Source organism: Genypterus blacodes, unplaced genomic scaffold (assembly GCF_046128005.1).
Source record: "Genypterus blacodes isolate CSIRO-AG114 ecotype Tasmania unplaced genomic scaffold, CSIRO-AGI_Gbla_v1 ptg000094l_1, whole genome shotgun sequence".
In the NCBI taxonomy this organism is placed as follows: Eukaryota; Metazoa; Chordata; class Actinopteri; order Ophidiiformes; family Ophidiidae; genus Genypterus; species Genypterus blacodes.
Genome location: NW_027466898.1, coordinates 2,793,868 through 2,807,933, shown reverse-complemented (window position 1 = coordinate 2,807,933; position 14,066 = coordinate 2,793,868). Strand labels below are relative to the sequence as shown.

Below are 14,066 nucleotides of genomic sequence, written 5' to 3'. Positions count from 1 at the left end.
GCGCCACACGGAGCACTGCGGCGTTCCAGACACCTTAACCTCAGCTGGATGTTATTACCACAGAGAGCCTGGATCTGCGTCCTGGCTAATACCCTCAGGGACGAGACAAATGTGGCCACATCTGGAGGGACTAACTTTCCCATGATGCCCTTGGATCGCCGGGTAATTGGCAGGTTGGATCCTTCAACAGGGAGAATAGGAAGGAGCGATGTTGCAGGAATGGAGGAGTGAGGGGGATCAGCTCTGGGGTTAAGGTGTGGTGAACGCACTGGTCTCTCTCTCTCTCTCTCTCTCTCTCTCTCTCTCTCTCTCTCTCTCTCTCTCTCTCTCTCTCTCTCTCTCTCTCTCTCTCTCTCTCTCTCTCTCTCTCTCTCTCTCTTCCATCTCCCTAAGCAGGCCTGCAAGATTTCAACGCACGGGAGGATTCAGGAGCTCAGCGGATCATAGCTCGGACTCGGGCGAGCCAATGTTCTGGTATCCGGTCTTTGTGCTGGTGCCGTAGTTGGTGTTGGTCATCTCCTGGGTGCCGCCGGGGCCCAGGTAAGCGCGGTGAGCCGGCATGGGGGACGGCGTCTCGCTGGGGTTCTTGTTGAGGATGAAGCGCTGCTCGTCCTGCTCCTCCAGGTTGGAGATGTCCTTCATCATGCCTTTACGGTAGGAGACGGACAGCTTGTTGGAGCCGTCGGAGATCAAGTTGTAGCGGCGGACGACATAGACGATGGGCAGAGGCAGCATGGCCGCGACGATGAGGGCGTAGGCCATGGTTAACGCCCAGGGCGGGTAGCTGTGGAAACGCTCTGAGCCCTGCAAAGAGAGGGAAGAGGAAGAAGAAGAAATATTCAGAGTTAAAGGGGAGGAAGACGAGAGGTTGAAGAGCAAAGATGTCTATACACGTTCTTGCTCGTGTATAGACGGGAGGAAGCACCCCCTCACCTCAGCCTCCACCCAGGCGTTGTATCCCGCAGGGCTGACGGCCATTTCGATGACGGTGGCAATGATGAGAAGCACCAGGATGGCGGGCGACACGTACCGCCACATGTAGTAATAGAAGGAATACGGTCTGAACCCCAGCATGTCCTCCAGGTCCTGCATGAACCTGGGAGAGAGACGGAAGACGTTCGTTTGAGAGGATCTCCAGTTTAAAGACAGAGGACCGATGCAACTTTCCTGCATTTCTCTTATTATACCAGCAGGGGGCAGTCACAACTTCCCAATAGTCATCCTAACGCCACAATGTCTCGCCCAGCAACGCAAATGAAATGGCCTCTTTAGTGCAGTCTGGTGCGGTTACCTCTTGGTGCCGTAGATCCAGGCCACAGAGATGTTCTCCAGGATTACCACCACCGTCAGAGGCAAACCGGCTGAGTAATCATCAAACATGGTGACAAAGTAATTCCCTGAGCGTTGCACAAACAGCAAGCCTAAGAAGAAGGCGATGACACAGCAAACCACTGAGGGGGTGGGAGAGAGAGAAGGAGAAATACAGGATCAGAATCATAAACTTTGGAGCAAATCAAACGCATGCAGTCTTCTCATTCAGCCGCCTCAGCTTCTCACCGCACAGGATCTCCTTGCGTATCTTGAAAGTGTCCAGTATGGGCGTGGTGATGCCCGTCATGGTGCCGATCATGCTGCCCAGGCCCAGGTTGATCAGCATGAAGAAGAACATGACAGACCAGAAAGGGCTGGCGGGGAAATGAGTCATGGCCTCTGTGAAGGCGATGAAGGCCAGACCAGTGCCCTGAACAGCCTGGAGGAGGAAGAGGAGTGAGAGGAGTGAGAGGAGGGAGAGTGGCGGCAGAGAAAGAGAATCGGTTCCATAATTTTTCTTCCATATTTCTGGTATGATACAAGCAAACTATCAAAGGTTCTCTGGCTGACCTTGTTGAGTTCGTCCTCCAGGACACAAGAGTCCAGGCCCAACTGGTCGAAGCTGTCCTCCTTCACTTTCTGAATCACGTCGTACATGGCGGCGTAGTCCTCAGTGGACAGATGGGAAAAGTTGATGTGAGAGGGGATGAGCTCTCTGCTCAGCACGCCCGTGTTCAAGTAGCCCAGGATCTTCTCTGCGTTCCTGCACAAGGAAGTTTGATCGGGATGAGGAAGTTTGCGTGAATGAGTCAGCTGCTCTACATTAAAGCTCAGTCCTCCTTTACACATAAAAGACTTCCATTACACTCCAGCTCCATCTCCTCCTCTTTCTCTCCGCTTTAATGCTGCTCAGGTAAATATTTGATAACAAACTCACTCGACAACACACTTCTCGTTCATGATGTTGGCCTTGAAGCCCAGCACGGCAAACACCACCAAAGTGGCCAGGATGGACGTGACGAAGTTGATGACAGAGACCAGCGCAGCGTCGAAGTGACAGTTGTTGTCTCTCTTGTTGTAGCTGGAGAAAGCGATCACGCCTCCGAAACCTAAACCCAGAGCGAAGAAGACCTGCGTGGCCGCCTCCCTCCACACCTGCGGCTCCAACATCTTCTCCAGCTGCAGAGAGAAAGCAAACGTTAGGTCTCGTCATCTCAGTATGGAAAGTATTTTGCAGACATTTTTACATGCAGGTACAATAATCCGCCACAAGAGGGAGACATTACCCCTGTAGTTAGGATGCAGGGCAGATATGAATGACCTGACATTTTCCTAGAAGTGCACTCAAATGGCTAAAGACATCGGGCACTCATGGCTGACACAGTTAGATAGACAGTTATAGAGAAAGTGTCACTTAGGGGTGTCAAATATCTGTTTGCTAATCGATCCATGAATGATTAATGGACACCTAGAGAGCTTAAGAATACATCTGTGTCCAATACGGGTTCATACTGGAGATACTTCTTTATTATTAAGGTGTATCCAGTCCTGCTGCGGTGAGCTGCTGTGTGACTGTTAAAGGCAAACACACTCAATGCTCATGTATGGATTGTTCCTCCTCCTCTTCCTCTCACCTTGGGGGTGAACATGTGAGCGATGCCGTCCACCGCTCCCTTCAGCATCAAACCTCGCACAAGGAAACAGAAAAGCACCACGTACGGGAAGAGAGAGCTGAAGTACATCACCTGAGGGAGAGAGAGAGAGAGAGAGAGAGGGGAGAGAGAGAGAGACGGCGTTACCATGGACACTGTCCTTCTGAAGCCTCACACTTGGCCGACTAAACTGCAACAGCACACGCAGACATGATGAATCAATCAGAAAGCTGCTTTGTTGTTGCTTGGCACTGGAGAACTTGTGAAATCTGACCAAATGTGGAGCGGAATCCTTGCGGTTTTGGCCAACGACTCCAAAACTCTTCCTACAGCATTTCGGGGAATCATTGCGGCGCTGCTTTGATAATTGGATTACTAAGTTTGGTGTTTAAAAAGCCGTGTCAGAGCTTGGCGGTGCCTCTCTCTGTTGTGTATTTTCCTGTGGAGACTGTTGTGCTGTGCCGCGTGACTCACTCTCTGGATGGAGATTACAGGATGTTGTTGCAGTGGTTGCCAGCCGGAGCGTTTTCCCCATCTGCGTCGTATATATTGTCTCCGCTTGGTTCGGTTTAAGCTTATTAATGTTGCATGTCTCCCTTCCATAATATAGATGGATCCAGAAATAGACTGGAGCTGATAATAGGCTGCAGTAACTCACCTCTGACCAGACAGCATTAGCAAAGGCAGAGACAATCCCTCACTCAACCCTCAGGCTGGAGTGAATTGATTGATTAAATATAACATTCTGCCATCTTACTCATGGGTGTGTGTTGCTGTAACATAGATCATATCTGCTGTTTGTTTTCCTGGGGTGGCTGAGCTGTTGTGGAGACCGTACCGTACCTTCCCTGAGGACTGGATGCCCTTGATGACGGCCAGACAGACCAGGACCCAGGCCACCAGCAGGGATAAGGTCATCCTCCAGTTCAGCCCGCCGGTGTCGTCGATGCTGCTGGTGATGTTGAGAGTCCTGCGGTACCAGAAGTAGGTGGTGGCCGAGCTCTTCTCACACTCTGGCTCCATGACTGAGACGGAAAGGAAAGGAGGGAAAAGAAAGGAGATATAATAAGAGAAAATGCAAGTGTGGAGTGAAAGAAACTTAATAAGTAAGAGCAGTATTATCTGTAAGATAACTACAAATAGGCCCTGTCCCGACCTTTAATGTATTTATTTTTATTACATATTAACAGAGAATTAAAATGTTAATATGTCAAAGTACAGTCTAATAAATAATTTTCATATTTCCACTGGTAGTTCATAGTAACATTTAGATTATTACGTAAATAGTTTCAACTTAATTTGCAAAGTAACCCAGTAACTATAGGCGTCAGGTCAATGTTCAAATGTGCTCTGCTGCTGTAGTGGAGAAGAGGAAGAAGGTATCACAACACTGAAATGGTTGCACTCTTAAATGTAGTGTAGTTGTGTAGGAGTCCTGAGTTCCTCTCTCTCTCTGCTGATTTGTTTGATAAATCTCTGCTTTCTTCTGACGGCTTCCTCTCTCTATGTGACGTACTGCAGCGCTCTCTGCTGCATTCATAATCATGACTACACACACACACACCCCGGCCTCTAATGCTGCTGGGAGCCGATGCCCTTTATAGTGACCTGTGCGTTCCTCTGACACACTGTTGTCAGCCACTGTGTCATCTGGGTCACAGTGAGATGACGGCGTGATGAAGAGGAGAGGGGGATGAGGAGTTTGAGTACACACTCTTATTATTGGGGAAAAGCTGCAGACTCTCCTGTAGCTTCCAGCGCCGCCCTGCATCTCTGCTGCTCGGCATCTACTGAAGCTGTTTGCTGAATATAAAATGATCCAGCAGGACTCAGCGGGGAGTGTGTTTGCTCTCCTCTGCTCTGAGACATGGAGATCATCTTACACTAAGAAACAAATGACCTTTTGAATAGTATATGACTTTGATTAGAGCTCTCTGTCCTCACTGAAGACCACCTGATCATTGTAATGTACAGGGACGTACCATAAGATACCAGTGGAAACCTTTAAATCACTACACCAGAAGTATGAGGTAAAGAATAGGATGTAGCTTAAGCAGTTATAGTGTATATGGACAGTGTGAGTGTGTAAGTTGTACATTGCCTTGCAGACTTACTGGCGTGGCTTCCATTTAGTCTCATGGGGCATTCAGCCCACGGCAGAGGATACTGGAAAGACTGGAAGAAATAGAAGATGCTCCAGCCGATAATCACGTTATAGTAGAGGCCCACAAAACCGCACACCTGCAGGGGGAAACAGCCAAACACACTGCTTATTAGTCACCTGATCACCGTCTACATACACACACACATACACAGGCACGAAGCAAAACAGTGAAGGAACAAGATGCGGTTGGTAGAGGTGAACACCTCTCCTGGAGTCGGGGCTGAGACGCTGAACACACACAGCCTAAGTCTGAGTGTGTATGAATTATTGAGCTGTGAGCTCTCAGCAGCTCCGGCCGGGCTCCTTCAACCAGCAGCCGCTTTATTTATAGCAGCTGAACCTCCCTCTGCCACATCCAAGCCACCACACGCCTCACTGCTCTGGGCCAGGGCAGTCACACACACACACACACACACACACACACACACACACACACACCCCAAGCACCAGATCACCTACTGATCAAATCACAGAGGAGTTGACTGATTGACTGCAGGGTTCAGGCTGATGGTCCAGATGGTCACTTGTCTTTGCACGCTGCTCGCTTTAAAGCATCGGGGAGACTAATCTGAGCAGGCAGAGTGCGTCCAGCAGAGTGAAGATCACTGTCTTAATATACATATCATGTATATGTGTCATACAACACCAGGGATACACAATGGAACCTTTGTTTCATGGCCTCCGTCCTGAACAACAACAACAAACCGCTAAGACTGGACTCTATGATTGTTTATACATGGTAGTGGGTCAATATGAGGCATTCAGGGTCCTTCTAGGTGAAGATCCAATCTGTCATTGGTTTCCAATATAGATGACAGCAGGGTCACATTTGTGTTCTCTTACCATCAGACTGGACACTCCGATGCCGCCCAGGTTCGGGTAGACGTAGTTCCAAACGCCGATGCTCCCGCGTCTGATCCGCTGACCCACCGCCAGCTCCAGGAAGAAGAGAGGGATGCCGATGAGGAGGAGGAGGATGAAGTAGGGCACCAAGTACGCGCCTGAGACAAAGGATGGACGGAGGGACAAAACACGGGTGAGACTACACGGCTGTGTGTGTGTGTGTGTGACGTGACAAACACTTCTCTCTTATATCTAATATTGGAATCTGTCCTTTCCTCGGTGTCTTATCCTCTCTAGTTTCTCTCTCTCTTCCTCCCTTTAACACTTTCTTCATCTTCACTTTGTCAGATACGATCTTCATTCTCTTTCTCATTCTCTCTTCTTTTTTTAATGGCACAAGGGAGGTAATTGTGGAGAGCAGCAGGCACAGGGAGACAGCCAGCCTGTCACATCCAGGCCTGCTGACGTCAACACAAGCGAAGGCGGCGCCATGGTGACAAAATCACCCAAAGCCAGAGAGGAAGAGTTCATACTGGTAATAACAGCCTGACGTTTGACTGGACAAAAAACACACCAAGATGGCGGCGAGATACACCGCAACACAAAACTTTAACTGCACTGTCTGTGGAATATCAGACACACACACACACACGTCCCAATTATTGACAGAGGTGTGTGTTTGAGTGCGGATCCAGAGCCACGTGAGAACCGAGATTTGAAGAGGAGAGAGAGAGGACAGAAGTAACAGACGGACAAGAGACAGGGAGCAGAAATGAGACGTGTTCATCAGCAGGACGAGCTCACACAATACACACTGCTGAACACCGCACACACAAACACAAACTGCACACACGCACACTCTGATTAAATTGAGCAAACGCACAGATTATATTGTGCTCTTCACACCTCCCTCATCTTTCATTTACTCTCATTTTACTCGCCACCGCCCACTCATCACATCCAGCACAGTGTGGACAATAGCAGAGAGATAAGCCTGAGAAACCTGCAACAGGGGCAAACATCCGCTCAATTGGGATGCTGGTGGTTCACGCTGTGTAACCAGCAGCACGGGCAGGACATATGAGAGCAGGAACGACGTTTATGAGTTCCCTAGAGTGTTTGGTTTGTCACGGCACAGATGGCAAAGACACAATATTCCCAAAGTCGCCTCTGCACAGGAAAAACCAAATCCCAGACTTAAAATCCATCCATTACATGCTGTTACTGTAAATTCTCCCATCTGGCCACAGAATGTAACCAAACTAATAGAAACGTTGCTAACGCGGCCTCGACTCCACAAACCCTCAGTTCCTCTGCACCCTGAAGGTTACATCTTCTGTATTGCAATGTGAAGAACAGATCCAAGACTTCTAACCCTGAGGCCAATACAGTGACACAGAAAATAGGAATTTTAAAGCAGTTTCAAGAACAGTAACTATAGAAATGTCTGCACCCACCTCCTCCGTTCTTCTGGCACAGGTAGGGGAACCTCCAGACGTTACCCAGGCCCACAGAGAAGCCCACCTGGGCCAGGATGTACTCCATTTTGTTGTTCCAGGCCGGTCTGCCGTCCTCCAAGTCCGGATCGGGGGAAGGGAGCAGGGCCTTCACCGGGGCAGTGGACCCCGGACTGAGACCCATGCTCATCTGACTGCTCTTGTAATCCATAGGTTGCTCCAGGGACAGCAGGTCGGCCACCGACTCGGTGACGGGCTCGTTGCTGTGCTCCCGCTGGGTCACCTTGGTGTTCTTTGGCATGGTGGAGACGGAGGCTCACCACAGACGGGTGAGTGTGACGGAGGGAAGAAGTGATGGAGAAAAAGGACGATCAGGGGGAATCTGGGACGAAACTTGTGCTTTTCTTAAATCTGCTGACACAAAGTTAGGAGAGGGAGAAAGACAGAGGAGAGAAATGTATCAATTAGAATCATTCTTCACTCTTCATCTGATGTTAGTGAGCTTGATCCTTAGCAAACCAACAACACAACTTTAAACTTCATCAGCCACGTGCTAATTCAGCCTGAAAGCAAATCAGTTAACTTATCCAGCAGCATCTTGTGTTTGGATACAAAGACAAACACACAACTCGCAGTCATGTGACCTGCTGCCTGTATTTGGACACTGGCAGCAAAACAGCAGCAGCACTTCACATCCACCAGTGAGGCATTATACTAATCTACTTTATTAAGGTGAACCAGAGAGGAAGATTTAATTACAATCCATCTGGCAGCAGAACAGTAAAGTTGAGTCATGTGAGCTGCATTGCTGCACACATGAACAGCAGGCTGTGTGTGTGTGTGTGTACATGCTGGCCCCTAGAGAAGCAGCACAGTACAACCAGAACCTGCAAGGAAATCTGTGTTTTCCTCTCATGAGTCACTTTCACTGCAGGGAGTCTTATATTTCAGTTTCAGACATGAGTTTACATTTTTCGAGGTCTCTCTGCTAAATCCACCTATAATCCTGCGTCGTGTCTTGACGTCAGCAGGCCTCAAGGGGAAAGAGGCTGAGATCACATCAGCACGGCAGAAGTGCGATGATGTGACTCTCCTCCATTCATCATATGCAGCATAAATACTGCAGCAGCAAGCTTTACATCTCTGACACTGACACGATCTCATCCATTGCTGATTGAATACTCAATGAAAATGTTTAAAATAACACACTCATTCAGTTTAATTGAACAATACATGACAATCAACAACAAAGCTGACAACCTGAGGACAGAAGTCTGTAATATGACGACAGAGGCAGCAGGAGCTTGTGTTCAGTGCGACTCGTGGTGAGCGGTTGCCGGGCGGGTTAAGCCCACCCAGAGGCTACGCCGGCCAGCACGCACTTCACATTCCTGACCAGTGGCAGAAACCTTGCAGTCACGACATGCAGCAGCTCCCAGGCTGAGAGCTCAGCACTGACCTTTCCCACAGAAGTCTACAAGTACAATCCTGGTCCAACACGGTGTGAATGAAGTGTGAGGCAGGGACCTGAACCTCTGCGAAAAGATGCAGATACGTTTGAAATGAAGCTCTGAGGGAATGTTTTCATCCTACTTGTTTATTTTGGAACACATTGAAAATGTTGGTCTAGTTAGAAGCAAATTGTCCCAATTACTTAGTAAGGGTTAAGCTGATGGTGGGGCTGCGTATGGGGGAAGTGGCATATGTGCTGACACAGATGGTTCAGCAGGAACACAGCAGGACTTCACATACACTGCAGGACGATGTCGCAGAATGTTGTATACATTCAGGCATCAGTCTGGTCAGCACAGAGTGTGAGTTGTAACCGTGCTACAGCTCTATTCTCCTAATTCTCCATGGACAGCTTGGCGATGCGAGTGATGATGTAACAGCACAGATTCTCTGTTTCCACTACAAAGATTTAGCTCCACTTTTTAAAAAATCTAGTCTGGTTGCTAGGCAATGGCTCTTCCTGCAAATCTGAAATCCTCAGTTGTGTCGCCCGTCTCTCCCCTCTCTCCATCTTACAGAGACGGACATGATATCCCCTGAAGGACGGATGGGAGTATCAGGGAGCTGCAGTGACAAGAAGGAGGAGATCTGTGGTGTAACTGGTGTTGATTGCATGTAGTGGGAGATGTTGCAGTGTCAGACATGCAGGCATCATAAGCTTCCTGTGAGATTTGAGCTTTCACTTGGCAGGTAAAGGCTAAAATAGGACATCAACCATTCAGACGCGAATCATTTCACCCTCCCACTGGGCCTGAGGCAGCTTGAGCATCCCTGACAATGGCACAGGTACCGACCGACACCTGCACCGGGCGCTGCTCCGGCATCTCTGCCCGCCCAGACGCGCCTCACACGGGCCCGCAGACCTGAGCGGGAGGAGCCTCTTCACGTGGATAACCTCGGATGCCTTCTCAAGGTCAAACGATCCGTGCAGGAAATGAGCAACGCGGTTAATATTGCGTTATGATGAGGAAGATAGCGGAGGATGCGACAGTCGAGACAATCCACGCGTGAATTTAAACGCGACGCTAATCGGAAATGTCGCGGCGAAATCAACGTTTGTCAGACGGAAGCTGTCCGTCATTTCTCACAACAGATTTCATGCAGGTTGCAGAGGGAAATGTCCATATTTAGACGCAGAAACAGACGAACCTTAAACCCCCCACAGTGTTTATTTTCACGCAGAGCCGAGCGCCATGTCCGAGTGTTAGAGTAATAAGATCAATCATACCTTGATCCCGTGTGCTGGATGGTGGATCCGGTGTGTCAGCGTGAATCCAGAGTGAGCGCGGCGTGTCTTTCATTCAGGCGCCGTCTCCCTGTGTGTGTACGTGTGTGTGAGTATGAGTGTGTGTGACATCTCTGCGCGTAAAGAGCGACGCGGAACCACAGAGCGCACGGTGCGTAAAGTCTGACGCAAGAACCCACGCCGGCCTGCCTGGCACACGTTTGCTTATTGGGTTGATCTCCGCTTCTGCAGGTAGACTCGCTTTTTGTGTGTGTGTGAGAGTGTGTGTGTGTGTGTGAGCTGGACGCTGTCTGCAGCAGTGTTACGCCCACGCCTCCGCTTTCCACGTGGTTTTGGTGTTGTGAGATCGTTCACTGCTCCATAGATTGAAGAAATTGCTATGGTGAAGTCACGACGGAGTGTGACGCAGTTTGACTGACTCATCTGCTCACGTCAGCAGGAGGACGTTGGTTCCAACAAAGCCCCCAAATATCTGCAGTGTTCACAGATGGACCTCAATCATATACAACAACCAATATTTAGATCACACTAACTGCTTTATACCAGCATATTAGATGATGGTATTGATGAAGATGACATTTGATTTAAAAAAAATAATAATAATAAAAATAAAATAAAATAAAATAAAATAAAATAAAATAAAATAAAATAAAATAAAATTGAATAAAATAAAATAAAATTCAATTCATTTTATAGTAAAAAAGAAGAAACATTATTATTTACGTTTTGTTACATTGGTATTATAGCTGTTATGGCAGTAATATTAGTGTTACTTTTATTAGCGTTACAGTTAGCAATAGTACTACTGTTGTAGTTGTAGTTGTAGTAGAAGATGTAGTAGTATAATAATAATAATGATACAGTAGCAGTTGCAGCATTATTGTTAGTTATAGTTTAGTGGTAGAGTTATATTTTTGCCTCCAGGACACTGCCGAGGTGCATGTGAGCAAGTCACCGAACCCCCAACTGCTCCAGGGTGCGCCGAAGAATGGCTGCCCTGCACCCCCTCTTCAATACTTGTGTTTGTCTGTATGATATGTAAGTGGGGGTGCAAGACAACTTTCAAGTTACGTGTGATGAACATTGTGTGAATTGCATGTGACCTGACTAAAATAAAGTATCTTATCTTATCTTATCTTATTTTAGTAGTAGCATTAGTATTACTGGTAATGATAGTCGTAGTAGCATTGCTAATGGCAATCATACTAGCTGAAGTGTGAGAGTTAGTTGTAGCTGCAGTAACAACAGTAATAGTAGTACTAGCAGTGTTCGTGATGGTTGTAGTTGTAGTTGTGGTGGTGGAGCAGTAGCACTAAGAATTATAGAACAATAGCTGTTGTAGTATTAACAGTAGAACCACTGGAACATACATGAGCAGTAATAGTGTTGATGTGTCAGTAATAGCAGCCTTGCAGGAACAACAGCAGCTACTACTAATTGCAGTACAATTAGAAGCAGTAGAAGTGGCATTAGAACTATATTCATCTATCTACTCTGCTTATTCTTCAGCGTTATCACGTCGACTCCACACGTGTCAGATTGTGGTCCGTCCACAGTGATGGAGGCTGAAAACACTCAGCCCTTCCTTAATTGCCGTCTCGCTCATTGAGATCATATTTGTGTCAGACTCATTTTCTCTGTGTCAGACACCAGACATTACTTCTGCCCTCGGCTCCGTCTGACTCAACACAGAGGTGTTTGCGTGACCTGCCTGCCGTTATTGCCTATTTAAATGTCTGCCTATGTGTTTTGACGTCTTTGTAAGATCATTCTGTCCTGCCTGTTTGGTCTCACCCACCATTCAATAAGAGAAAAGGGGGCTGCAGGGGGTGTGAGTCAAAAGAGGACACATGAGTCACACTCATCAATCGATTCATTGATTTTTGTTTGAACTCTACCGTCACAGCTTCAAATATGAACCGAAATGTGTCTTAATGTGGTTAAAAGGAAGTGGGTAAAGGATCCTTAATGTTCTTACATGGTTGTTTTTGTCCTTTTCAAATTGTTTGGTTCATATTAAATAAAATTGCATGATGGCCTGATGTGTGTAGGAACGTTGGGTAGTTTTCAACTGTTTATCACAAGGAGGCATCATGTGGAAGACTCACACACACACACACACACACACACACACACACACACACACACACACACACACAGCATTGAGCAACATTTATGCGCAGTATGCTTCCTGTCTCCTTTAATTCACTCATGTGACTCATTTTCCAAGAGCTGACTGCTGGGATCAGTTGCCATGGCAACCACTGATCATATGATGGTTATTCACCCCCCCAAAGTGTTTTTCCTTCGGCCTGTTTTTCTTTTTAACACCTACGGGCGTCCTGTGGCGTGGCTATGAATGAGCAGTTGTACGACATCCCTCCCAACTACTCACACACAGGTTGGTTTGCGTCGGCGGCAAGGCTGCGTTCGACCGTTCCTGTGTGGCCTGAATTGTACATGTCTGAATTGATTTCACATTTTAAATTATGCAACAGGAGACACAGTGTCATGTCCCCTCACCTGCCACAGTCGGCCGCAGTGTAACGCTATCAAAAGGTCTCAGCAGAAATGTATTCTTGCTTTCCTACACTTGCAGCTCTCCACCTGTATCAGTGGTGTGAGGCATCTTGACCTTGAGCTGAAATGGCGTCTTTCTATCCATCTTCACATGCAGAGAATTGATGGAGGAGCAGCAGTGAGGCCGATTGATGGAGCCTCGGCGTCTCACACGCTGTTAAATGGGAGCAGAGAGTGTAGAGGTAATGAGCCGTCGGATTGGGCTGTGATTTACGGAGCCGTTTACTGCTTTGATAAGAGTTTATTCCTTTGCAGCCTGACTCCTAAAGAGAGAGTAGAGACGGGCGGCAACCATAGATCTTCACCCTCACCTGCATTTATGGGCACTGAGGCAGCATGTGAGTGTATTGTGAATGGGGTGTGGTGTTTATGTATTTTGAGTACAACGTAAGTCCATTTAGCATAAGTGGAGCAGCGGCACCTTATCTCTGCCCCCAGGGGAACAAGGTTGCCAGGTCACAAATTAAACACCAGCGGGCAAAAGAACCTCACCCGGGCCTCTAGGGGGGAAACAGCTCAGCCTCATCGCCATTGACATTTCAACTCTCTCTCTTCCTGCTTCCCCCCCTCTTTCCTTCTCAAATGGTACAGCCCTTATCTCAGTAAATGCAGACACCTTGCCTTCTCCCCTTTGGATGTGATACAGTCGTGGGAGAGAAATGGATAAAAGGGGGAAGAAGCCCTGACTATCTGTTTCGTCTTGCTGTGGAGTAGAAGAGGGACGGAGCCACTCGTACACAATGTGCTGGCACAGGCCCGACGCCCACATGGAGCCACTAGCAGAGTGAACAAAAGCAGCCAACCCGCCTCGTCTTTTAATGTAAGAACAGTGCAGGGACAGAGATCTGCTCCTCTACATGAAAACGTAACACATCCGCTCACCTTTACCCCCCCCCCCCCCCCCCCCCCCCCCCCCCCACTCACGTACCTCCTGCTCTCAATAATATTCCAGGAGAGAAGAGGCTCATTAAGGTTTCATCCCTTTGCCCTTTCCCTCGACTCGTCCTCCCCGCTGTTCAAAATGACACTTCAGCTTCATTAGCACCCAGGGTCTCAAGGTGATGAAGCAACAAACACAAGAGGCACGCCCGCACGAGTATGGACACCGGGGATGAATGTCAGATGGTAAAATCAATAGCTGTGATTTGGCTGCGAGACAAAACGATATCAAATTGCTGTATGATCGGTAATGGCTCAGCCTGAGACACCATCAGGAGCTGCAAATGACACATCCAACAGCAATTAGTTCCTGTCAGATTGCGGATCTGCACAGTGAGAGTCTGTGATTCCACTATAAATAA

The 14,066-nt window shown here is 48.0% G+C and overlaps 1 protein-coding gene across 1 annotated transcript; it reads right to left on the bottom strand.

Moving 5' to 3' along the window:
* Window positions 1-441: 441 nt before the first annotated feature.
* On the bottom strand, window positions 442-7,728 carry slc6a17 (solute carrier family 6 member 17). The gene is made up of 11 exons (XM_076159313.1): window positions 7,428-7,728; window positions 5,971-6,128; window positions 5,078-5,204; window positions 3,807-3,988; window positions 2,946-3,056; window positions 2,249-2,490; window positions 1,882-2,074; window positions 1,558-1,750; window positions 1,292-1,451; window positions 934-1,096; window positions 442-804 (listed from the first exon to the last, which is right to left on the bottom strand). Exons 1-11 carry the CDS (start codon window positions 7,726-7,728, stop codon window positions 442-444), a joined length of 2,193 nt encoding a protein of 730 aa, XP_076015428.1.
* Window positions 7,729-14,066: the final 6,338 nt, after the last annotated feature.

Excerpts from the sequence above, each read along its gene's own strand:
- slc6a17 (XM_076159313.1), bottom strand. The coding sequence starts at position 7,728 with ATGCCAAAGAACACCAAGGTGACCCAGCGGGAGCACAGCAACGAGCCC. Across the intron at positions 2,491-2,945 it reads CTCACATGTTCACCCCCAAG|CTGGAGAAGATGTTGGAGCC; the intron begins GTGAGAGGAAGA and ends TTCTCTCTGCAG. Across the intron at positions 2,075-2,248 it reads AACGAGAAGTGTGTTGTCGA|GAACGCAGAGAAGATCCTGG; the intron begins GTGAGTTTGTTA and ends TTCCTTGTGCAG.